This window comes from Gossypium raimondii, chromosome 10 (assembly GCF_025698545.1).
Source record: "Gossypium raimondii isolate GPD5lz chromosome 10, ASM2569854v1, whole genome shotgun sequence".
Taxonomy (NCBI): domain Eukaryota; kingdom Viridiplantae; phylum Streptophyta; class Magnoliopsida; order Malvales; family Malvaceae; genus Gossypium; species Gossypium raimondii.
The window spans coordinates 60648115-60673879 of NC_068574.1; the positions used below are offsets into that span (position 1 = coordinate 60648115).

Here is a 25765-nt window from a genome sequence, read left to right on the forward strand (position 1 = left end):
TGTGCAAGTCTAGTTCCTGAGGATTTGACCCTACTTCCCTTATACTATTATTTTCATTATTTTATAGGGATATGATATTTTTTGTGCTGTCAACGATGTATCAGTTTTTTTTTGTCATTCAATTATAAAATATTCAATTTAATCGTAAGTATTTTTGAAATTTGACTTTCTTTTATGTCAATTTATTGTTAAAATTGATTCATTAGGATACACAAATAGTCATCCAACTATGACAACTGTTTTAAGATTTTGGTCATCTAACTACAACAAATTTCTATTTAGTCACTAACATTTTGAATTGTGATTTTTGTCAATTAGTCATCAAATCATTAATGGAAGGCTAATGTGGCTTTTTATTAGCATAATAACAATTTTAGTCCTCTAATGTTTATCCATTCTATTAGTTTGGTCTTAATTCTACAAATTTTAATATATTTAACTCTCAACATTTACACATTTTGTCAATTTAATCTTGATTCTAAAACAATTAAAAAATTATAATGAATTTATGACTTAAATACTCATTTGGCTCCTAGACTTGGCACCTCCTCCCACTTGATACTTATAAATGTTGAATTTTAATTTTAAAATTTTAATTTTAATTTGAGTTTTTAGAATAAAGACTAAATTCACAAAACATATCAACATTAAAGGCTAGAAACCAAATTGATAAAATGTACAAACATTAGAGAGCTAAATTTGTTATTATACAAATAAAGAAAAAGATAACAATTAAATGGTAGAGTGACCAACAAATCACATCTCAAAAACATTAGTTCTTTTATAATTGTGTGATCAAAATAAAAATTGACTGCAGATGTAGTTTACTCTATTCATTTTATTAGATTAATCACAAAAGTAAGTAATTAATATTAGAGTAAATACCAATCTCGTATTGCTAAATTTAAATTAGTGTGGTTCATTGGTTGAACCACAAGAGATAGATACCACTAAATCACAACTCATTCAAATATTGTTGAAGTTAGTTCCCATGCAACAAGCTAAACTACAAAGGTGGCCATGCAGGAGAAGGCACTGCAAGCAGTCGAGCCTAGTTGTGAAGCAACTGAAGCTTAAAGCTGCTGTTTTACTTGTTACATTTAGTTGTTTTTAATCCTCTTGTAATCTAGTTCATTTTGAACTTAGAAGGTAAACTTTTGATGTAATTTTGATGTTGATTGACTTAAAAAATCAGCAAGCAAAATGTACAAGTTAACTTAGCATGTTTCAATGTAAATTTAGTGGTGTTAGGTAGTTGATTAGGTGAAAGCTTGTTTGATTGTTCAAGTTGGCTGATGTATGTGACGGCTTAATGCCTTATCTTGTTGTTAATGAAAAATATTCAGCTTCATATTCCTTAAAAACTCTCTTTTCCTTTGCCTTCATTTTTTTGTTTTTCTATTTTTGCAAAGCATTTGCTGCTTTTGTTTCTTCTCCAAGCCACTAGGCTTGCTGCTTAAGCAAGCATAAACTAGCCTGCTTACTGCCTTTGACACCAACAATTGGTATCTAGAGCCTTTGTCTTAGAGGACCTGTTGCAGCAAAATAAAAAACCCGAATGGCTTCTTCAGGATTTTCTCCAGCAGCCCCACTAGCCTTCAATGGGGAAAATTTTCACATTTTGGTGGTTAAAATGAGGACTTACCTGCAGGCCTTTGATCTGTGGGAAGTTGTTAATATCGATGCTGAGCCAGCACCACTGAGGGCCAATCCCACAGTGGCTCAAATCAGACAACATGCTGATGAGAGGACCAAGAGGCACAAAGCCATGTTCTGCATTCAAAATTGTGTTTCAAATGTCATTTTCACCAGAATCATGGCTTGTGAGACACCAAAACAAGCCTGGGACAAGCTCAAGGAGGAGTTTCAAGGCACTGAGAGGACAAGGCAACATCAGCTATTGAATTTAAGAAGAGACTTTGAGAACTTAAAGATGAAAGAAGAAGAAACTGTGAAGCAGTATGCATATATGATTATGGCAGTGGTTAACAGTATAAGGCTCCTTGGTGAGCAGTTTGATGAAGCAAGGATAGTGGAGAAAGTCCTCTCTACCTTACCTGAAAGTTATGAGGTAAAGATATCCTCTTTAGAGGTATCAAGAGATCTAGCTAGCATCTCTTTGACTGAGCTAATTAACACCTTCTATGCTCAGGAGCAAAGAAGAGCTAGCAGAGTTCAAGACCACCAAGAAGGTGCCTTTCAAGCCAAAGCCAAAAAGACCTCGAGCACCAAGGCCATCAAAGGCAAAAAGTTTTGGAAAAATAGGCCTAAGCTTGATGCTGCAAGTGACCAACCATGCAGGCACTGCAAGAGGCCTAGTCATCCAAAAGAAAGATGCTAATTCAGACCAGATGCTCTATGCCAACACTGCAAAAGGAGAGAGCATGTAGAAAGGGTGTGCAAAAGTAAAGGCAGACCTAAGCAGATTCACTCACAACAGAAAAATGAAGAGGTTCGAGTGGCTGAAGACAACAGTGACCATGAAGAGCAAGTCTTTGCTGTGTCTTGCTTTGCTAGTGAGAATAAGTGTTCAAAAGGTTGGCTATTGGACAGTGGTTGCACTAACCACATGTCACCAGATGCATCATTGTTAAAAACTCTTGATAAAAGCTGCAAAACCAAAGTTAAAATTGGAAATGGTGAGTTTATAAAGGCTGAAGGAAAAGGGGATGTGTTCATATGCACTCCCACAGGTGCCAAAGTCATCTCAAATGTGCTATTGGTGCCTAAGATTGATAGGAACCTTCTCAGCATTGCCCAACTGCTAAAGAAAGGTTATTCAGTGGTGTTCAAGGGAAATGAGTGCCAGATTGTTGATCCAAGTGGATGAAGCCTTATGGCAGTCACTATGACTGACAAATGCTTTGAAGTCCATTGGCCAAGTGACTCAAAGTCAGTTTGCACAGCCTCTACTGATGATTCCAAGCTCTGGCATCAAAGGCTTGGACATGTCAACTTCAGATCAATGGCTCAGATGGTCAGTGAAGGTTTGGCTGAAAATTTCACCAACTCAGTGGAGAATGATGAAGTATGTGAGGTATGCCAGCTAGGAAAACAAGCAAGACTGCCATTTCCTGTAAATACAGCATAGAGAGCCTCAGAAAGGCTGCAGATGGTGCACACTGATGTGTGTGGCCCAATGAGGACTGAATCACTCAACAAAAATAGGTACTTTATTCTTTTCATTGATGATTGTACAAGATATTGCTGGATTTTCTTCATGAAACAAAAGTCTGAGGTAGCTCAAGTGTTTATGAAGTTCAAAGTTGCAGTTGAAGCAGAGACATGATGCAAATTAAAGTCTGTAAGATTAGACAATGGAACTGAGTACACCTCAGATCAGTTTCAAGTCATTTGCAATGGTGCTGGTATCAAGCACCGGTTAACCAATGTCTATACTCTTCAGCAAAATGGAGTCAGTGAAAGAAAAATAGAAGTTTGATGGATATAGCCAGGTGTCTATTGTTCGAGAAGAAATTGCCCAAAACCATGTGGGCTAAAGTAGTAAACACTACTGTCTATCTTCAGAATAGACTTTCAACCAAGGAATTTGCACACAAGACACCTTTTGAGGCCTGGTTTGGATTCAAGCCTTCATTGGCTCACTTGAAAGTCTTTGGATGCCTGTGCTATGTACAAATACCAGTTGAGAAGAGAGATAAGCTGTCAAAAAGGGCCCAACCAGGTATCCTAATAGGCTATAGTTCAGTCAAGAAAGGCTACAGGACTTTGGATCCCTTAACAAATAAGATTCAGATGAGCAGAGATGTGATCTTTGATGAAAAGGGATGCTGAAATTAGGAGAACAATGAGCCAGAAGCTATTCCAAAAGAGTTAATGGCTGATCAGACTGAACCTGATCAGTTTGGTCTTCAAATGGACATTGATGATGTGTCTATCAGAGGCACAAGGCTCTTGAATGAAATTTATGAGAGAGCATATGTTGCCACAGTTGAACCTACCAGTTTTGAAGAAGCTGAGGCAGATGAAGGATGGAAGCAAGCTATGATTGACGAGATCAACATGATTCAGAAAAATCAGACATGGGAGTTGGTTGAAAAGCCTGGCTGAAAAGAAGTCTATTGGAGTAAAATGGGTCTATCGAGCCAAACAGAATGCAGATAGCAGTCTAAACAAGCTGAAAGCCAGGCTTGTTGTTAAAGGCTTCAGCCAAAGGTATGGTCTAGACTACATGGAGACTTTTGCACCAGTAGCTAGACTTGATACAGTTAGAATGTTAGTTGCTTTGGCTGCACAAAATCAGTGGACCATTCATCAGTTAGATGTGAAGTCAGCATTTCTCAATGGCTTTCTGGAAGAAGAAATTTACATTGACCAGCCTTAGGAATTTGTTGTTTCTGGAAAGGAACATATGGTGTACAGGCTTAAAAAGGCCTTATATGGCTTAAAGCAAGCTCTTAGAGCCTGGTATGCTCGAATTGACTCCTACTTGCTCAGTTTGGGATTTGAGAGAAGTGTTAGTGAACCAACACTTTATGTCAAGAAGAATCAAGTTGAAACACAGCTCATCTTATCCCTTTATGTTGATGATCTCTTGGTGACAGAAGGAGACAAGAATATGCTGCTTGACTTCAAAGACAAACTGATGAAAATGTTTGAAATGTCTAATCTAGGCAAAATGAATTACTTCCTTGGAATGGAGGTGATACAAACTGTAAAAGGAATCTTTCTCAGTCAAAGAACCTTTGCCATAAAGATTTTAGACAAGTTTTCTATGAAAAACTGCAAGCCAACAAGCACACCAATGGCTGTTGGACAGAAACTATCGAGACAAAGATTTGGTGAGTCAGTTTGTGATATAATGTACAAGAGCCTTACTAGTAGTTTGCTGTATTTGACAGCAACCAGGCCCGATATCATGTTTGCTATTAGTGTACTATCAAGATTCATGAATTGTTGTAATGATCAACATTTTCAAGCGGCTAAAAGAGTCCTGAGGTACATCAAAGGCACCATTAGTCATGGTGTGTTATTCAAAAGAACTAAAAGCTTGAGGCTAATAGGTTATGCTGACAGTGACTGGGCTGGTTCATGTGATGATATGAATAGCACATCTGGATATACTTTTAGCCTTGGCTCAAGCATGTTTTGTTAGAGTTCTAAGAAGCAAAACCTTGTAGCACAGTCAATAGCAGAAGCTGAATATGTTGCTGCTGCTGGTGCTGTAAATCAAGCCATATGGCTTAGAAAAATCCTAGCTGACTTAAACCAACATCAAGAAGGGGCAACAGAGATTTACTGCGACACCAAATTTGCTGTTGCAATTGCAAAGAATCCCATTTTCCATGGTAGAACGAAGCACTTCAATATCAAGCTACATGTTATAAGGGAGATGAAGCAAGCTTATGAAATCGAGCTGGTTCATTGCAATTCAGAGGAGCAAGTAACAGATATTTTCACCGAGGCACTCAATGTGTCAAGGTTTTTAAAACTAAGGAAGCAATTCGGTGTTACAAGCATGGAAACTAAGGAGGAATGTTGAAGTTAGTTCCCATGCAACAAGTTGAACCGCAAAGGTGGCCATGCAGGAGAAGGCACTGCAAGCAGTCGAGCCTAGTTGTGCAGCAACTGAAGCTTAAAGCTGCTGTTTTACTTGTTACATTTAGTTATTTTTAATCCTCTTGTAATCTAGTTCATTTTGAACTTAGTAGGTAAACTTTTGATGTAATTTTGATGTTGATTGACTGAAAAAATCAGCAAGCAACATGTACAAGTTAACTTAGCAAGTTTCAATGTAAATTTAGTGGTGTTAGGTAGTTGATTAGGTGAAAGCTTGTTTGATTGTTCAAGTTGACTGATATATGTGATGGCTTAATGCCTTATCTTGTTGTTAATGAAAAATATTCAGCTTCATATTCCTTAAAAACTCTCTTTTCCTTTGCTTTCATTTTTTCTGTATTTCCATTTTTGCAAAGCATTTGCTGCTTTTGTTTCTTCTCTAAGCCACGAGGCTTGCTGCTCAAGCAAGCATAAACCAGCCTGCTTACTGCCTTTAACGCCAACAAATATTAGGGTTGCATGATAGATACCACTAAATCTGTAGATCTTGTAAAACTTGCATGAAAGTGCAGCTGTTGGCATATTTGATACTCGACTGTATTTTTTAGATTAGGGTTGTCTTCGATATCTTCTTTCTCACCAACAAAACATGTTCTCATGAAATTTCTGGTCTTCGTGTCAAGGTTGTGACCAATGCAAGACCATTTTTATCTCACATTATAGATATGCTTTTTTGTCTCAACTTTCTTAACGCAATGTAGTATCAGTTAGCCAAAACCTAGAGATTAAGCTTTGACCTCTTAAATTTGCTACGATGAAGGGAATGAAGATGGCAGTGATTGGTGTACGGAAAGCGGATGCCAAACAAAAATCATGAGGGAATAGCAGATCTTAGAAAAGATATTTTGAGCTTTAGCTTTTAAAAAAATGAGGAACAGGTAATCATTGCTTTCCTTGAATCTTCAATTACCTTTGACTCATTGTGATTTTTAGCTTCCTCATGCCACTCTTTTCCTCAGATTTATCAAAGGACTAAACATCATGAATTTGCGGAAGTTGTTCTTTGGCCAGAACCTGTGGACTGTACATGAACCAGAAAAAGAAGTTGTACAAATCCAAATGATATCATGGTAGAGCCAATGTACATGAGAGAAAGGTGCACTTTATTTTATGATGCATGTACTTTGATCATGATGATAGTCACTGCATTTTCCTTCAATGATATATAAATCCATTGATTTATGGTTCACATTTCCTTTAAATATTTTTGATATTTATTCATGTTAGCTGATATAAACCTTCCAACTATTTCGTATGTGTCAGATTGGTTTTCCTTATAGGTTGCAGCCTATGCTTTTACATTGATCAAAGTGTTTGGTATTTACTTGTAGATCCTTGGAGAGTTTAAAGAAACATAATATATGTTTATCAAAACAGAGAGTCAAGTGGGAATTAGTAGCAGATCCTTGGAGAGCCCATTATGCTTGGAGCTTTACCAATACAAAGAAAAGGAGGAACAAGTAGGCTTTTAAGAGATTCTATTTCATCACCAAAGTAATCATTCCAAAGCCTCAAGATCGTCCTGTCTCATCATCATTATTTATCTCAGATTCGACAATTTCACCATAAGTACTCAAGCCTTCTTCGAGGACCCGGTCATCAATGGTCCATTGGAGCCAACGAAAATCATGGGGAAAAGAAGTCCGAAATTTTCTCAAGAGTAAAATAGCAACCCTTTAGCAGTTTTCACTCTTATTTATTTGTTTATTTAAGGGAAGCAGTATCTACGGATCAACTAATTGACGAAAGAGGGTGAACCAGATATGATTAAATTAACTATGTGTTGTCACTTATTAACAAATTTAATTAATGGAATTTATTTTTAGGGTTTAATTTGATGCACAACAACTATCAATGGATCATATGATAAGATAATTAGATTTTAAAAAGGATACATCAACTAATTGACGAAAGAGGGTGAACCAGATATTCGATCTTGCACCCACGGTACACTAAACACCAAACCAATCTTGGCGAGGAAAAGATAACAAATAGCAACTACATCCAAAACCCCTATTCTTAACGTGAACGGACCATAATTTGTCTTTAGTGGGTTTTAAAAAGAAGGAGAAAGCTTTATTATTTGCCTTGTTTACTCAACCCGTAATGACAAACAAAACACCTAGTTAAAGGAATAAAAAGAACAGCCCAGAAATATAAGGAAAGTGAACTCTTCTAATAATTTTTATTTGTTGAATTATTTTCTGTTTTACGAAGAGAACAAAAATCCATTGTAAGATGCAATGAAAAAAAAACCTCTCTTCAAAGAAAACAAAAAACCATAGTAGAAAAACAATGAAGAGGAAACAAAGAAAGCAACCAACCCTTAATTAGTTGAGTGGACGATAACGTGCTCCCTGTTGATGGACATTTAAAACGTATCTTCTTCAGAGGTATAAGAATAGACAAAGGAAACCAAAGCTCCCTTGGTTTATTTTTCTCTCTTCACACAACCAATACTCATTCATGGCGTCTTCTTCTCCTCCTCCTCCTCAAACTGACACATGCCTTGACTTCATCACTCATCCACTCAAAGCTTTGAAAGAGGAAATGAAGAATGTCTTCTTCCACGATGAAAAAACCAGAAAAGCTGAAGCAACTTTCACAAGCATTGTCTCAAGCAATTGATTCTTCGTCCTCTTCTCATCGACTAAAGCATCAAGTTTTCTTGAGCTTCAGAGGCAAAGATACACGCCTTAACTTCACCGCTCTCTACTCAAAGCTTTGAAAGACAAGGGAATGAGTGTTTTCTTCGATGAAGAAGCACTAGAAAAAGGGAAGAAATTTTTAATTTCAATTCTGTTATTTTTACAATTTCAATTTCAATTTAACTAATCTCAATTCAACCAAATTTTTTATTTTGTTTTTTTTTTCAGATAAGCTGTTTTTTTTTGGCATGATTCTGCCCAAGATATCGAGAAATAGGAACTTGTGTAAGTCCAATCCCTGAGTGTTTCACTCTACTTCTCTTATACTATTCTTTTCATTATTTTATAGGAATATGATATTTTTTATACTCTCAACGACGCATGATCAGTTTTTTTTTTCATTCAATTATAAAATATTCAATTTAATCGCAAGTATTTTCGAAATTTGACTTTCTTTTATCAATCTATGGTTAAAATTGATTCATTTGGATACGCAAATATTCATTCAATTATGACAACTATTTTTCAAATTTTGGTCATCAAATTATAATAAATTTCAATTTAGTCACTAACATTTTAAATTTTGGTTTTTTGTCAATTAGTCATCAAATCATTAATGGAAGGCTCACATTGCTTTTTTTTATTAGCATAATAATAATTTTAGTCCTCTAATGTTTACTCATTCTATTAGTTTGGTCTTAATTTTACAAATTTTAATATATTTAACTCTCAATATTTACACATTCTGTCAATTTAATCTTGATTCTAAAACGTTTAAAAAGAATTATAAAAATTAAAATAATTTATAATGAATTTATGACTTAAATACTCATTTGGCTACTGGACTTGGCGTTATAAAAAAGAAAATCAATATTTTCTTCGTCTTCTATGAAATCTAGTTGAAGAAAACAACGAAGAAAATTAAATGAAATCTAGCTCCGTTATACGAAAGAAACAAAAATCCATTGTAAAAATCAATATGTCCATAACCACACAACCTAAACTCTTTCATGGCGTTTTCTTCGTCTTCTCGTCAAATGAAGCATCAAGTTTTCTTAAGCTTTAGAGGAGAAGGCACACGCCTTAATTTTACCAGTCATCTTCTGAAAGCTTTGAAACCCACGGGAATCAATGTTTTCTTCGATGAAGATACACTGGAAAAAGGGGACCAACTTTCACTAGCACTTTCTCAAGCAATTGCAACCTCAATTCTTTCAATCATCTTTTTGTCTGTCAACTATGCTTCTTTAAAATCATGCTTGGCTGAACTCTCTGACATCATGGACCGCAAGGATACTGAAGGACATATTGTTCTTCCCATCTTTTATCATGTTGATCCTTCTGATGTACGGAATCCTGCTGGGAGATTCAAAACCTCCTTTGATGACCATGAATCAGAAAAGCTAGATCAAGTACAGCAATGGCAAGCTGCCTTTCTTGAAGTTGGTAAATTAAAAGGGTGGCATATAGGAGGAGGCAAATTCGATAGGTAACTATACATTTTTCATCTTTTTATATTTGGTTTATCTTTGTTTTATATTTTATATATAATTATATTTTTATTTTGGTTATAATTATATATAAATGTTTTAGATTGTTGTCCTTGATGATGTTAATGACCCAGACCAATAGATTGTATGGATGCTAAATATTTTGGTGATGGGAGTAAAATCATTATGACAACTAGAGATAGACAAAGTACTTAAGAATGGAGGAACGGACAAAATGTATGAGGTAAAGAACTTAAATGATAATATCTCTCTTCAGCTATTTTTTACATTTGCATTCAAGCTGTTGAATCCTTCTGTTGATTTTCGAGATTTATCAGACAAGTTTGTAGAGTACGCCCAGAATTTCTTGTGACATTTGGGGCATTAGAGTATTTAAATCTCTCTTTCAATAATTTTGAAGGAGTGATACTAAGTGGAGGAATCTTTAAGAATGCTAGTGCTACATTTGTTGAGGGAAACAGTAAGCTTTGTGGAGGCATGCCCGAGTTACACTTGTTAACATGTAACTCGAAAACATCATCAAGCAATTCTCTTAGATCAAAAGTTGCAATTATTGTTGTGCCTTTAGGAATGACTCTGGCTTTTACTTGTCTCCTCATCTTGCGGTTTAGAAAGAAGAAAGAGAAACAGGCAATAACAACTAGCGTAGAAAATTCCCTTTTACAGTTATCATACCAAAGCATCGTAAGGGCTACGGATGGATTCTCCACGCAGAATTTGGTTGGTTCAGGAAGCTTTGGTTCTGTATACAAAGGAGTTCTTGAAGCTAGTGGAGCAGTTATTGCAGTAAAGGTGCTTAATCTTCTGAATCGTGGAGCTTCTAGGAGTTTCTGGCTGAATGCGAGGCCTTGAAGAACATTCGACATCGAAATCTTGTCAAGGTACTAACAGCTATTTCAGGAGTCGATTACCAAGGCAATGATTTTAAAGCCTTGGTTTATGAGTTCATGGAAAATGGAAGCTTGGAGGACTGGTTGCATCCACTTATTGGCATGAATGGACCAGAGACGGCGAGAAACCTAAACTTCTTGCAAAGAGTAAGTGTTGCCATAGATGTTGCTCATGCACTCGAATATCTGCACCATCATTGTGAAGAACCAATCATTCATTGTGACCTCAAGCCAAGCAATATTCTACTTGATGAGGAAATGGTTGGTCATATAAGTGACTTCGGCTTAGCAAAAATCCTTTCTACGGACAGACTGAACTATTCTGCTAATAAATCAAGCTCCCTTGGACTAAGAGGAACTATTGGTTATGCCGCGCCAGGTAATTTCAATTAATTAATTTCTTCCATTATTTAATAGCAAAGCATACAATCTAAAAACACTTTTTCGTATATTAAAAAAAGATTGGGAAAGTGAGGTGGAGAAGTTATAGGAATATGGGCAACCAAAAATTTTACATATTTTGAAGAGAAGCTTTGATGGGTTGAATGAACTAGAAAAGAATATATTTATCGACTAGCATGTTTTTTTTTAAATGGATGTCCAAAGAAAATGCAAAAATTATTCTAAGTTGCTGTTATAAGGGTGTGTGGATTATGGATGTGCAGGGTGCAGGGTGCAGGGTGCAGTGTGTGGATTAAGTAACTTAGTCGACAAGTGGCTACTTGACATCTATGATATGCTTGAAGAGATGGGCAAAGAATCTAAAAGCATCAGAATGAACAGTAGGTTATGAAATCTTGAGAATGTGGATAAGGTGCTCAAATATAGTAAGTGCTAATTGTTTGTATATTCTTTTTATTTTCATGATTAAATTAAATATGTGTTGTCACTTATTAACGAATTTAATTAATGGTATTTATTTTTAGAGTTTAATTTGATGCACAACAACTATCAATGAATCATATGATAAGATAATTAGATTTTAAAAAAGATAGATCAACTAATTGACGAAAGAGGGTGAACCAGATATTCGATCTTGCACCCACGGTACACTAAACACCAAACCAATCTCGGCGAGGAAAAGATAACAAATAGCAACTACGTCCAAAACCCCTATTCTTAACGTGAACGGACGCTTTGTCTTTAGAGCGTGTTAAAAAGAAGGAGAAAGTGTTGAAAGCTGGACTGCAATGCAACATGGAGCCAGAAGCATGCTACTATCGAGATCAGCGACTATCGAGCTCAGCTCATTTTGCTTGGTGCATTTAATGGTTTTGGACCAAATGAAGCAACCGGCATTGCTGTTTTGTTTTGTTGTAATTTAGTTCAGTTTAATTGCAACTAGCTTTAATAGTTAGTAAGATTAAGTTAGTGATTAGATAGCTGATGTAAAAGCGATATGTCACTCATTTTGTATTTGACTTAAGCTTACATTGGTTGTAAATTAGTGGAGGCGGTTAGATTAGTAGGTAATCATCAAATGAACAAATTGTAACTCCTTTTATTTCAAATTTTGAATGAAAAATGTAATGTTCGATTACAACTTTCTTTGAGTATTCAATTTTTGTTCATTTTTGCTTTGCTTTGCTTTTCTTTGCTTCGATTCTTCTTGCTTCAGTCTTGCAAACACTGTATTGTAACTTTGTTTGATGTTTGCTGCTGCCATTGTTCCAACAAATGGTATCATGAGCCCGAATCTTTGAGAGGCCATTTTTTATACTTTGTTGAGTTTAAATCAAAACCATCAGCAAAGCTTAAAATCAGAAAGGATCGAAGCACTTAAAATCAGTTTAGCAGAATGAGTTTCACTCCACCACCTCCACCAGTGTTCACTGGTGAAAACTATCACATTTGGATAGTTAAAATGAAGACTTATCTCCAGGCACATGATCTTTGGAGTGTGATCGAGAATGATGCTGAACCACCTCCATTAAGAGCCAATCCCACCATTGCACAGATGAGGCAACATACTGAGGAGCGAGCCAAGAAGCATAAGGCTATGGCACCTTGCAAAATGGAGTCTCGATGTGATTTTTACTCGCATCATGGCTCGTGACTCACCAAAGCAGCTTGGGAGAAGTCAAGGAGGAGTTCATGGGGACCGATAAGACAAGGCAACGACAAGTGATTAACCTCGGGAGAGACTTTGAGAATTTGAGGATGAAGGAGTCGAGACCATCAAGCGATACTCGAGACGGGATAATGGCCATTGTCAATGACATTAGGCTCCAGGAGTGGACTTCACAGAGAGCGAGTTGTTGAAAAGGTCATTACAACTCTCCCGAGAAATTTGAGTCAAAATCTCTTCACTTGAGGACTCGAGGGACTTATCGGCCATTTCATTGTCTCGAGTGATAAACTCCTGTATGCACTTGAGCAAAGGAGGGCAAATAGGCGGGAGGAGAATCTGAAGTCGCTTTCGTGGCTAAAGCCGGTGAAGGCTCGAGTGTGAGTGCAAAAGGCAAGAAGCCACGGCATAATAGAAGGGTCAAGTCGGAAAAGATGAAGCAAAAGGGTGTTCCCACCATGTGTTCATTGCAAGAAGACAACACATTGAAAAAGTATTCTTTGGTTTAGGCGGATATTCATGTAGAAAGTGCAAGCGGTTTGGCCATGTGGAGAAGGTGTGCAAGGGCAAACCAATGGAGGCTGCTCTGCAACAAGCTAGACTCTGAGGACATTCAAGCTCGGGAGGAGCATGTGTTCACAACAACTTGCTTTGTTGGCACAACCAAGGCCAACAATGATTGGCTACTAGGCGGTGGTTGCTCACACCATATGGCGGCAGACGAGAAGTCGCTTCAAGGGCCTGATGAAGCTTCCACTCGAGGATTAGAATTGGAGATGGCAAGTGATTGAGGCTAAGGGCAAGGGCGGTGTCTTTGGTTAGCTTGGTTCAGTAACAAAGTCGATCACGATGTGCTTTTGTACTGATTTAGACCAGAATTTGCTTAGTGTAGGCCAATTAGTTGAAAAGGGCTATACATTAGTTTTCAAGGATGGTTGTTGTACTGTTCAAGACATGAATGGTCTGGAGTTAATCTCAGTCTCTATGACTGATAGATGCTTCATGTTGGATGTTAGCCAAGTAGAAAGAAAGGCATACACCAGCCTTGCTGATAACACTGATTTGTGGCATAAGAGACTAGGCCATGCCAATTTTAGATCTCTTGATTTGCTACATAGGCTGAATTTAGTTGATGACATTTCAAAAATTGAGGTTAGTGGGAATGTTTGTGAGGTTTGTCAGCTTGGTAAGCAAGCTAGACTACCTTTTCCTGCTGACAGTGCTTGGAGAGCTCAAAACAAGCTCGAATTGGTGCACTCTGATGTTTGTGGCCCTATGAGAACACCCTCAATCAGTGAGAACAGGTACTTTGCCCTGTTTATAGATGATTTAACAAGGTTGTGTTGGGTCTACTTCTTGAAGCTAAAGTCAGAAGTGTTTGAAGCCTTCTGCAAATTCAAGGCTTATGCTGAAAATCAGTCAGGCTGCAAAATTAGAGCCTTGAGGACTGATAATGGCTCTGAATATGTGTCTGAGAGATTTCAGAAGCTTTGTGACAGTGCTGGGATTCACCATCAGCTCACAACAGTCTATACTCCTCAACAGAATGGAGTCTGTGAGAGAAAGAATAGGATGTGCTGAACATGGCCGATGCCTCTTGTTTCAAGGCAAGCTTCAAGCCGCTTTTGGTGAGGCGATCAACACCTCAGTGTATCTGCTCAACAGACTGCCAACTCGAGCAGTCAAGGATAAGACTCCTTTTGAGGCTTGGCATGGAGTCAAACCTGTGGTAACACACTTAAAAGTGTTTGGCTGTGTATGTTATGCACTTATTCCAGTAGAGAAAAGGACCAAGCTTGAGAGCAGAGCAACTCCAGGAATCTTTGTTGGCTACAGCAGCAACAAGAAGGGCTATAGAGTGTATGATCCTCAAACAAAGAAGGTCTTAGTCAACGAGGATGTAAAGTTTGATGAGGAAAAGTGTGGAATTGGAATGGTGTTGAAGTGACATGTCCGAAATGGACCAGTTGGACTTGGTTCTTGAACCCATAGAAGAGGACCAGGAGAAGATGTTGTAGATGACATACCAGTGAGGGGCACTAGAACTTTGGCTGATGTCTATCAGAGGTGCAATGTTGCTGTGATTGAACCTTCAGACTTTGAAGAGGCTGCTAAGAACAGAAGCTGGATGAAAGCTATGGAAGTTGAGTTGGAAATGATCAACAAAAATCAGACTTGGGAGTTGGTGAGCAGACCAGAACACAAGAGGGTCATAGGAGTTAAATGGGTGTACCGGGCCAAGTACAATGCTGATGGCTCACTGAACAAGCACAAGGCCAGGCTTGTGGTGAAGGGCTACAGTCAGCAGTATGGTGTTGACTACCTAGAGACTTTTGCTCCAGTGGCAAGACTGGATACAATTAAGCTGCTGTTTGCTTTAGCAGCTCAGAAGCAGTGGAGAGTTCACCAATTGGATGTCAAATCAGCATTTCTGAATGGTTTTCTCAAGGAGGAGATCTTCATCGAGCAACCTGAAGGTTTTGAAGTTGTTGGACATGAAGACAAAGTGTACAAGTTGAGAAAGGCCCTCTATGGTCTGAAACAGGCACCAAGGGCCTGGTATGACAGAGTTGATGCTTACCTGACCAATCTTGGATTTGTGAAAAGTCTTAGTGAACCTACCCTGTATGTTAAAAGGTCAGAACATGAAACCTTGCTGATTGTCTCCTTGTATGTAGATGATTTGCTTGTGACAGGGAGCAAAGTTGAGCTCATTGATGAGTTCAAGGTCCAAATCGACAAGTGTTTGAGATGATAGATTTGGGGATCATGACTTACTTCCTTGGCATGGAAGTGCACCAGTCTGATCGAGGTATCTTCATCAGCCAACACTCATTTGCTTTGAAGATCCTAGACAAATTTTGCATGCATAAGCGTAAGCGATCAAGACACACTGTGGCTCAAGGAGAAAAGCTGACTAGCAGTAGTGATAAGCAGAGGGTTGATGAGAGGCACTATCGAAGCCTAGTTGGTTGTCTGTTGTATCTAACAGCAACCAGGCCAGACATCATGTTTGGTGTCAGCCTGTTATCGAGATTCATGCATTGTTGCAATGAAGCACATTTGAAAGCAGCAAAGAGGGTCCTTAGATACATCAAGGGCACTGCTAGTTTTGGTGTAATGTTTGAAAGTGGGAACCAACTGAAACTAGAAGGCTACTCTGACAGTGACTGGGCAGGATCCCTTGATGACATGAAGAGTACCTCAGGATACTTCTTTACACTTGGATCGGGGATGTTTTGCTGGAGTTCAAAAGCAAGCGAAAGCTTGTTTCGATCCACACCAAGCAGAGTACATTCTTTGCAGCGAGAGCGATTAATCATGCCATTTGGCTAAAGAAGCTGCTTCATGACCTTAATGAAACTCAAGATGAAGCAACTGAAATTTGGGTGGATAATCAGTCTGCAGTTGCAATAGCCAAGAACCCAGTGTTCCATGGTAAGACTAAGCATTTTAAAATCAAAGCGCATTTTGTTAGAGAAATTTGAACAAGCAAAGGAAGTCAGCCTTGTGCATTGCAGCTCAGGGGCACAATTGGCTGACATAATGACCAAGCCCTTAGGGGCTGCTCGATTTGAATCTTTGAGAAGTGCAATTGGAATGTGTTGCATACAGTCCAAGGAGGAGTGTTGAAAGCTGGACTGCAATGCAACATGGAGCCAGAAGCATGCTACTATCGAGATCAGCAGCTATCGAGCTCAGCTCATTTTGCTTGGTGCGCACGAATGGTTTTTGGACCAAATGAAGCAACTGGCATTGCTGTTTTGTTTTGTTGTAATTTAGTTCAGTTTAATTGCAACTAGCTTTAATAGTTAGTAAGATTAAGTTAGTGATTAGATAGCTGATGTAAAAGCTGATATGTCAGCTCATTTTGTATTTGACTTAAGCTTACATTGGTTGTAAATTAGTGGAGGCAGTTAGATTAGTAGGTAACTGTCAAATGAACAAATTGTAACTCCTTTTATTTCAAATTTTGAATGAAAAATGTAATGTTCAGTTACAACTTTGCTGAGTATTCAATTTTTGTTCATTTTTGCTTTGCTTTGCTTTTCTTTGCTTCGATTCTTCTTGCTTCAGTCTTGCAAACACTGTATTGTAACTTTGTTTGATGTTTGCTGCTGCCATTGTTCCAACAGAAAGCTTTATTATTTGCCTTGGTTACTCAACCCGTAATGACAAACAAAACACCTAGTTAAAGGAATAAAAAGAACAGCCTAGATATATAAGGAAAGTGAACTCTTCTAATAATTTTGATTTGTTGAATTATTTTCTGTTTTACGAAAAGAACAAAAATCCATTGTAAAGATGCACTGAAAAAAAACATCCCTTCAAAGAAAACAAAAAACCATAGTAGAAAAAACAATGAAGAGGAGACAAAGAAAGCAACCAACCCTTGATTAGTTGAGTGGACGATAACGGGCTCCCAGTTGATGGACATTTAAAACGTATCTTCTTCAGAGGTATAAGAATAGACAAAGGAAACCAAAGTGAAACAAAGCAAACCAAAGCTCCCTTGGTTTATTTTTCTCTCTTCACACAATCAATACTCTTTCATGGCTTCTTCTTCTTCTCCTCCTCAAACTGGCATATGCCTTGACTTCATCACTTATCCACTCAAAGCTTTGAAAGAGGCAATGAAGAATGTCTTCTTCCACGATGAAAGACCAGAAAAACTGAAGCAACTTTCACAAGAATTGTCTCAAGCAATTGCTTCTTCGTCCTCTTCTTGTCGACTAAAGCATAAAGTTTTCTTGAGCTTCAGAGGCAAAGATACACGCCTTAACTTCACCGCTCATCTACTCAAAGCTTTGAAAGACAACGGAATGAATGTTTTCTTCGATGAAGAAGCACTAGAAAAAGGGGAGAAACTTTCGCAAGCACTTTCCGGGCAATTTCAGCCTCTATTCTCTCACTAATTATTTTGTCTGTAGACTATGCTTCTTCGAAATCATGTCTGGCTGAGCTCTCTGATATCATGCATTGCAAGGACACTCAAGGACATATTGTTCTTCCCATATTTTACCATGTTGATCCTTCAGATGTGCGGAACCTTGGTGGTAGTTTCAAAACATCCTTTGATGAACATGAATCAAATAGGTTACATCAAGTACAACAATGGAAAGCTGCCTTCGCTGAAGTCGGTAAATTAAAAGGATGGCATATAGAAGGAGGCAAATTCGATAGGTAACTATATTTTCCTCATCTTCCTACATTCAAACTTATCTTTGGTTTAGATTTGGTATATACTTGTATGTTTTTTAATTATTTGCTAGACCTGAAACCGAGTACATCAAGGATATCGTTGAATATGTTATAAAAAAGTTGATGAGTACCCCGTTTAGAAGTGCTTCTGAAAAATTGATTGAAATAAATGATAAGAAAAATACTATTCTGAGACTCATTGAGGAGGAAGACAATCATCTAATAGGTCTATGGGGACAAGGTGGTATATGCAAAACTGTTGAAAGTTGGCCTGCAATGCAACATGGAACCAGCAGCATGCAATAAAAGTTTCAGATTAACAACAAACAGAAGGAGGCTTATATTGAAACTTTTTAGCACCACAATAGTTACAAACACTGAACTTTCTTCAATCCATATAGTGGAGAAAGTAAAAGAGTATATAATGTTTCTACTAAACTTGTAATAAAATTAACAATAAACAAAGTTTATACAATTTTCAAACATTAATAAAATAATAGTGAAATGGTAGTAAAATTGTAGTAAAAAATGAGAAATTAGCAACAAAACAATTTTTTTTTTTGCAGATTCTGGTCACGAGGGGCCCAAGCCAAAAAAACTTTACTTAAAAGCTTAACACATTTTCTAAAACTCCTTATTTTTTTGCTCAAGTCTATTTTTCGAGCCGCCTTTGGGCCAGATAAATGGACAACTCTACCTTGAAGAAACCGTAATTCATATTATAGCACATTTGATTTATTAAAAAAACCAAAAAAGCTAATATTCAGTTTTTAGAGTTAGATATGAATTTACAATTAAATAATAGTGCAAAATTCAAACTCACTTGGTTGGGAAGTTTTACGTGGTGGTAATTAACATTATCATGCATCTTGTGTTGTTCAAAAAATATCATCATTGTGGTGAAAAGTAACATCAAAAAGCATTGAAATCTCAAAATAAAGACCTTAAAGATGTGTCGCAACTGCTATCTAAAATACTGAATACGATATCTTTATGGTCTGATTTGTATTAATTCAGCTTAGTGTGATGATAAAGACTTTAGAGATACAACAAGATGGCGAAAATAAAAATAAAAGATAGGATTTGGATTCGATCCCAAGTAATTTTATTTTTCACTTCAAATTATCAAAACATGATCATTCAAATTAATATTTAAAAGGAATTAAATATTTTAATTTAAATATATTAATAAGATTTGTTTAATAAAATAATTAAAATTTAATTTCAACGTTTTCATTGGAGGAGTTCAATAATTATAATGAAAATTGAAATCTATTTTAACAAAATAACAGAAAATATTTTGGTGGATCACTTTTATTAATTTAGGAATTGATTCATAGATGATGTAACAAATTTGTATGAAGATAAGGCCAATTGATTCATTGTATAGAAAGAAAGGAAATTTAGCTTTGTTGAATTATTTTAGTTGTTACGAAAAGAACAAAAAATCCATCCTATATTACGATGAAAAGAAGCAAGAAAAAACACAACATAGAGAGCATCCAAGCCTTCAGATTGGGATCCCACTAAACAAAACAAAAATATAAATTGTTGAAAACAAGGAAGATGGAACAATGAAGAAGATACCTCAAATTAATCGTATAGAAGATAACGAGCGCTCAGCATCTCTTCCCAGTTGATGAACATTTTAAACGTATCTTCAAATAAAGTTAATGTACAAACGTTATATATTAAGTTATAAACTTCAAAATACATATACGTAACTTTTTAACATCTTATTTCTAAAAAAATCGAATTATCTACCCTAAAATATTAATGCCTAAATTTAGAAGATTAAAACCACAATATTTAAAGATTACAACATATTGATAGATTCAAGTATGTTTCTACATTTAGTTTTTTAATGATCCAAAATGATATATCATAATTTATTAAATTTTGTATTAAAATTTTACAATTTTAATAAATAACATTCAATTCAAATTTCGTCATGTCCAACCACTAATAATTTTCTTAGTGTAAGTAATGACCCATCCATCCATTTTTTATTACGCAAATTTGATCTACTTATTATTATCAAACCAATTGCTTTGTCACTTAAATTAATTACTTGATTAGAGATTATAGAAGGAAACGGTATTTGTTTGGGTACACAAATAGCCACTTAATTATGGGAATTATAAAATATTTAACTTAATCAAAAACATTTTTTTTCATTCTATTGTTAAAATTGATTCATTTCATACATAAATAGTCACTCAATTAAGACAGTTTTTCTTTTTAAAATTTTGGTAATCCAATTATAATCAATTTCAATTTAGTCACTAATATTTTTAAATTTGATTTTTTGTCAATTAATTAGTCGCTAAATCATTAATGTAAGGCTGACGTGGCTTTTTTATTAGCACAATAACAATTTTAGCCTTTCAAAAATTATAATGAATTTATGATTTAAATACTCATGTGGCTCCTAGGCTTGGCATCTCCTCCCAACTTGGTACTTATAATTAATGTTGGTTTTTTAAATTTTAAATTTTAATTTTTTAAATTTGTAATTTGATTTTTTTGTTTTGAATTAGAACATATCAACATTGAGGGCTAAAACCAAATTGATAAAATGTACCATACAAACAAAAATGATAATGATTAAATGGAAGAGTGAGCCAGAAATCAAATTTCAAAAGGTTAGTGATTGTATGATGAAAATAAAATCTCTTATAATTGAGTGGTATTAAATGGCAGCTCATTCAAATATTAAAACATAAATTTGTATTAGTTTTTTAATCAATTTTATTTTAATACCTATAAACAAAGAGATGATAACACGTTATCTTAATTAATTGTATCGGGAAAAAAACAATGCCTTTTCATTATTTGTATCGAAGAAAATTACATTTAGCTTTGTTGTATTATTTTCAGTTTTACGAAAAACAACAAAAATCCAATGTAAAAAACAATGATGAAAGAAAAATCCAGTGTGTCGAAGATAACACATTCAATCTTTTGGTATTTTCTTCAAAGCTACCAAAATAAATGAAGAAAAGTCTGTCTTTTGCCTCAGTCACACAATCTATCCTTTGCTTCAATCACACAATCTAAACTCTTTCATGGCGTCTTCTTCGTCTTCTCGTCAAATGAAGCATCAAGTTTTCTTGAGCTTTAGAGGAGAAGACACGCGCCTTAATTTTACCAGCCATCTTCTGAAAGCTTTGAAAGACACAGGAGTCAATGTTTTCTTCGATGAAGATACACTTGAAAAAGGGGACCAACTTTCACTAGCACTTTCTCAAGCAATTGCAACCTCAAACCTTTCAATCATCGTTTTGTCTGTCAACTATGCTTCTTCAAAATCATGCTTGGCTGAACTCTCTGACATCATGGACCGCAAGGATACTGAAGGACATATTGTTCTTCCCATCTTTTATCATGTTGATCCTTCTGATGTACGGAATCTTGCTGGGAGATTCAAAACCTCCTTTGATGTCCATGAATCAGAAAAGCTAGATCAAGTACAGCAATGGCAAGCCGCCTTTGTTGAAGTTGGTAAATTAAAAGGGTGGCGTATAGAAGGAGGCAAATTCGATAGGTAACTATACATTTTTCATCTTTCTATATTTGGTTTATCTTTGTTTTAGAATTTATATATAATTATATTTTTATTTTGGTTATTTGCTAGACCTGAAACCGAGTACATTAAGGATATTGTTGAATATGTTATAAAAAAGTTGATGAACAGCAAGTTCGGAAGTGCTTCTGAAGAATTTATTGGAATAGATGATCAAAAAGATACAATTTTGAGGTTGATTGAGCAAGAAGACAGTCGTGTAATAGGACTATGGGGAATGGGTGGTATAGGCAAAACTACCCTTGCTGATGCTGTATATAAAGAAGCGTTTCCAAAGTTTAAAGATCATTGTTTTCTCCTAAATGTTAGTCAGAAATCAGAAAAACAAGGGATAGAATCTTTACGAAATGAATTTCTTTCTGAACTATTAAACCAAAAAATCCACATAGGCACCCTTTCTATAGGTTTCCCTTTAATAGAGAGGCTCAATAACAAAAGAGTGATTGTTGTCCTTGATGATGTTAATGACCCAGACCAAATAGATTTTATGGGTGTCAAATATTTTGGTGATGGGAGTAAAATCATTATAACATCTAGAGATAGACAAGTACTTAAGAATGGAGGGGCTGACAAAATATACGAGGTAAAGAAGTTAAATGAGAATGACTCTCTTCAACTATTTTCTACGTTTGCATTCAAGTTGTTGAATCCTTCTGTTGATTTTCGAGATTTATCGAACAAGTTTGTAAAGTACGCCCAAGGCAACCCACTGGCTCTTAAAGTTTTGGGTTCTAAATTGTATACGAAGACTAAAAAAGATTGGGAATGTGAGGTGGAGAAGTTAAAGGAATATGGGCAACCAAAAATTTTACAGATTTTGAAGAGAAGTTTTGATGGGTTGGAGGAACTAGAAAAGAATATATTTCTTGACATAGCATGTTTTTTTAAATGGATATCTAAGGAAGAAGCAGAAAATATTCTAAGTAGTTGTTATAAGGGTGCAGTGTGTGGAATAAGTAACTTGATCGACAAATGCCTACTTGACATCTCACCAGTTGAACACATTTCTGTGCATGATATGCTTGAAGAGATGGCCAAAGACATTGTTCGCCAAGAATCTAAAAGCATCGGAATGCGTAGTAGATTATGGGATCCTAAGGATGTGGATAAGGTACTCAGATATAATAAGGTAAGTGCTAATTGTTGGTATATTCTTTTTTTTTTCATGATTAAATTAAATATGTGTTGTTGCCTATTAACAAATTTAGTCAATCGTACTTATTTTTAGAGTTCAATTTGATGCACAATACATTATCAATGAATCATATGATAAGATAATTAGATTTTAAAAGATCTAAGTAAATTTATTTTTAATTATGTGTCATCATCATCTTCTTCATTCATAGTATATGAATTGTGCTTTGTTAGTTTATCAAATACAAAATCCTTACTTCTATGATTTTTAATAAGATGTCTTCGTATGATATGATCAATGTCTTAGGGTATAAATCTTAGTTAAATATCTAATTCATTGCTTTAAAAACAAAATAATATAATATTTTTATATTTTTATTGATACTTGATATATATTATTATTATGGGGTTGAATCAATTTAAAGGATAAACTTAGACATGTCTCAAATTGATAACATACGATTATGTCCTACTATTTTTCAGAACATGTATAAACTTAGATATTTCATCTTCTATATATTTATGGAAGGTTTGAACATGGAGTAAGAAAGACATTTCCTAATGAGTTAAGGTATAACATAGAATCCACTCAAGGATCTATCATTTTATTAGGTTAGTTAAATATCTAATGTATCGCTTTAAAAAGCAAAATAAAATTAAGCACTATATATATCTAAATGTTCATGTAAATAAAAGATATGCACAATTAGTCTAAGTTTTTCTTAATATAATTACATTTTTTATGAGTAATTTAATAGAAAAACTATAAATTTGTCTATACATATGCTTCATAATATATATTTTCTTATTAGGGGACTGAATCAATTGAAGGAATAGAGTTAGACATGTCTCAAATCAAACATGTGCTACGATTACATCCTTCTACGGTTGGGAACATGCTTAATCTTAAATATCTTAACTTCTATTCACGTAACACTGACAAGAAGCTACTTGCAGACGAACATGATAATGTATCTCTTCCTAATGAGTTAAGGTATCTTTGGTGGCGTTATTACCCTTTCAGAAATTTATTAAGTTTTAATCCAAAGAATCTTGTTATATTGGGGTTATCAGATGGCAACATGGAACAACTTTGGGATGACGATGATCATCAGGTATATTTTTTCATACTTTGCTCATCCAATAACTTTTTTTTAATAGATAAAAAGGATTCTAATTGATGTGTCGGTAAATCGTATGAAGGCATCTTATTAAAACATTTTACGAGTAAATATAAAAGATATTTTTTTTTTATTTTTAAAGGAAACATGTGTTGATCTATTAATGCTAGGTGGAATTATACTGAAAATACATCAAATATAAATTTTTATTTTATTAATGTTTTTATAATTATTTTTCCTTTTCATTTTTGATTCAGCTCATTGTATGTGGATGGTGCATAGAAATAATATAGCTATTTTATATTTTCACTGCACAGGATCTTGTTAATTTGAGGACAATTGTCCTTAATGGTTGCAAGAATTTAAGGAAGTTCCCGAAACTATTAGGAGCCATCAACCTTGAAGACATTGAATGTAGAGAATGTGAAAGTTTGGTTGAACTTCCTTGCTTGAATCATTTGGCATCTCTAGCTTCAATTACCCTTCACAAATGTCGTAGTCTCAAGGAGTTTCTCGAGCTCCCAAAAAACATTTCTTATCTAGATTTAGGTGAAACTGGAGTAGAAGAAGTACCCGATTCAATTGAGCATCTCACTAGACTTGAAGTGTTGAATTTGAGAGACACGATGGTCAAAAATGTATCAACCCGTATTTCAAAGTTGGAACACCTTTGGCTGTTGGATCTTAGTTATAGCTCAATCGCTGAATTCCCAGAAATCCCGATAAATTTACAACACTTACGCTTAGCTGATACTGAAATTGAAGAAGTACCATCGCGTTTTGACTGTCAAAGTAGTCTTACGCTCTCAGATTTGAGCGGCACAAGTATCACAACAGTTGATGTGGCCACATTCATAAGGTTTGAAAACCTTGAACATTTGAAAATGAATTATTGTCATAAGCTTAAATTACTCTCAGAGGTTCCACCAAATCTAAGCTACTTGGAAGCACATGGCTGCACATCATTAGAAAAAGTAACCTTCATAGATCGAAATCGATTTGAGGTACCTAATGAAATTTTCATGATATTCTCTGATTGCTTCAATTTGAATAAAGATTCAATTGATAACATTGAGGAGACTGCCATGTTCAAAGTTGGAGCCCAAGTAGAGAGATGGATATCGTTATGGGAATCTGGTTGTGAGTCACAAAGGTTGTTTTTCTGTTTCCCAGGAAATGAAATTTCAGCAAATAAGTTTGAGTTTCAGAGTTTGAATTCTTCAATAAATTTGAAGATAGCCCCAAATTGGCGTATTGGGGGTCGATTCTTGGCTTTTGCTATCTTCCTAGTGGCCGATCTCACAAACTGCAGTCGCTATGAATATATTGAACGTATCTGTGAATACCAATTGAAAGCCACCAGTGGTGGTAATGAAAAGTTCAAAACGAAGTGGTCTGATCGTCGGGTTCTAGATTTTGAGTCAGTCTTTGAGTGCAATGGTGAGCACGTGTTGATTCTGTGTTGGAACAAAGAGACAATAACAGGCTGTTTTGTATCTTGCTTGAATAGCAAGCCTCGAGCCTTGGTGAAGAAACAAACTCAGAAGCAAAAACAGAAAAATGAAACTAGCTAGTGAATAACAGAAAAGAGAGAAGAAGATTGAATGAAAAATGAGCTGATATTTTTCATTAACACACAACAAGGCATTAAGCCATTACATATTTCGGTCAACAAGTAAAACAAACAAGTAATCACCTAATCAACTACCTAACTCCACTAATTTGCATTGAAACTTACAAGATTAGCTTGTACAACTTGCATTCTTGACTTTTCATCAATCAATATCAAAACATTTACCTACTTAGTTCAACATGAACTAGATTACAAAACAATCGAAATGGAACTAAAAAGCAGCAAGTGGATTGGCGACTTCAAACTTGATTCTTTGCACACCATGGCACCACTGCTTGCTGCTATTTCTTCGAGCATGACCACCTTTGCATGTCGTGCATGGCCACCTTTGCATGGGAACTAAACTTAACACTCCTCCTTAGTTTCCATGCTAGTAACACCTAATTCCCTTT

At 35.6% G+C, this 25765-nt stretch overlaps 2 protein-coding genes and 1 pseudogene across 2 annotated transcripts; all 3 read left to right on the top strand.

Annotated features, from left to right (window-relative positions):
* The first annotated feature begins 1558 nt into the window (after positions 1-1558).
* LOC128034035 (uncharacterized) lies at positions 1559-2830 on the top strand. Its single transcript, XM_052622571.1, has 2 exons — positions 1559-2301; positions 2377-2830. Exons 1-2 carry the CDS (start codon positions 1559-1561, stop codon positions 2828-2830), a joined length of 1197 nt encoding a protein of 398 aa, XP_052478531.1.
* Positions 2831-9238: 6408 nt separating this feature from the next.
* On the top strand, positions 9239-11898 carry LOC128034036 (probable LRR receptor-like serine/threonine-protein kinase At3g47570; annotated as a pseudogene).
* Positions 11899-20967: 9069 nt separating this feature from the next.
* Positions 20968-25314, top strand: LOC128034037 (disease resistance-like protein DSC1). Its single transcript, XM_052622572.1, has 4 exons — positions 20968-21446; positions 21537-22614; positions 23432-23734; positions 24058-25314. The coding sequence occupies exons 1-4, from the start codon at positions 20968-20970 to the stop codon at positions 25312-25314; spliced, it is 3117 nt and encodes a 1038-aa protein (XP_052478532.1).
* The last annotated feature ends 451 nt before the right edge of the window (positions 25315-25765 follow it).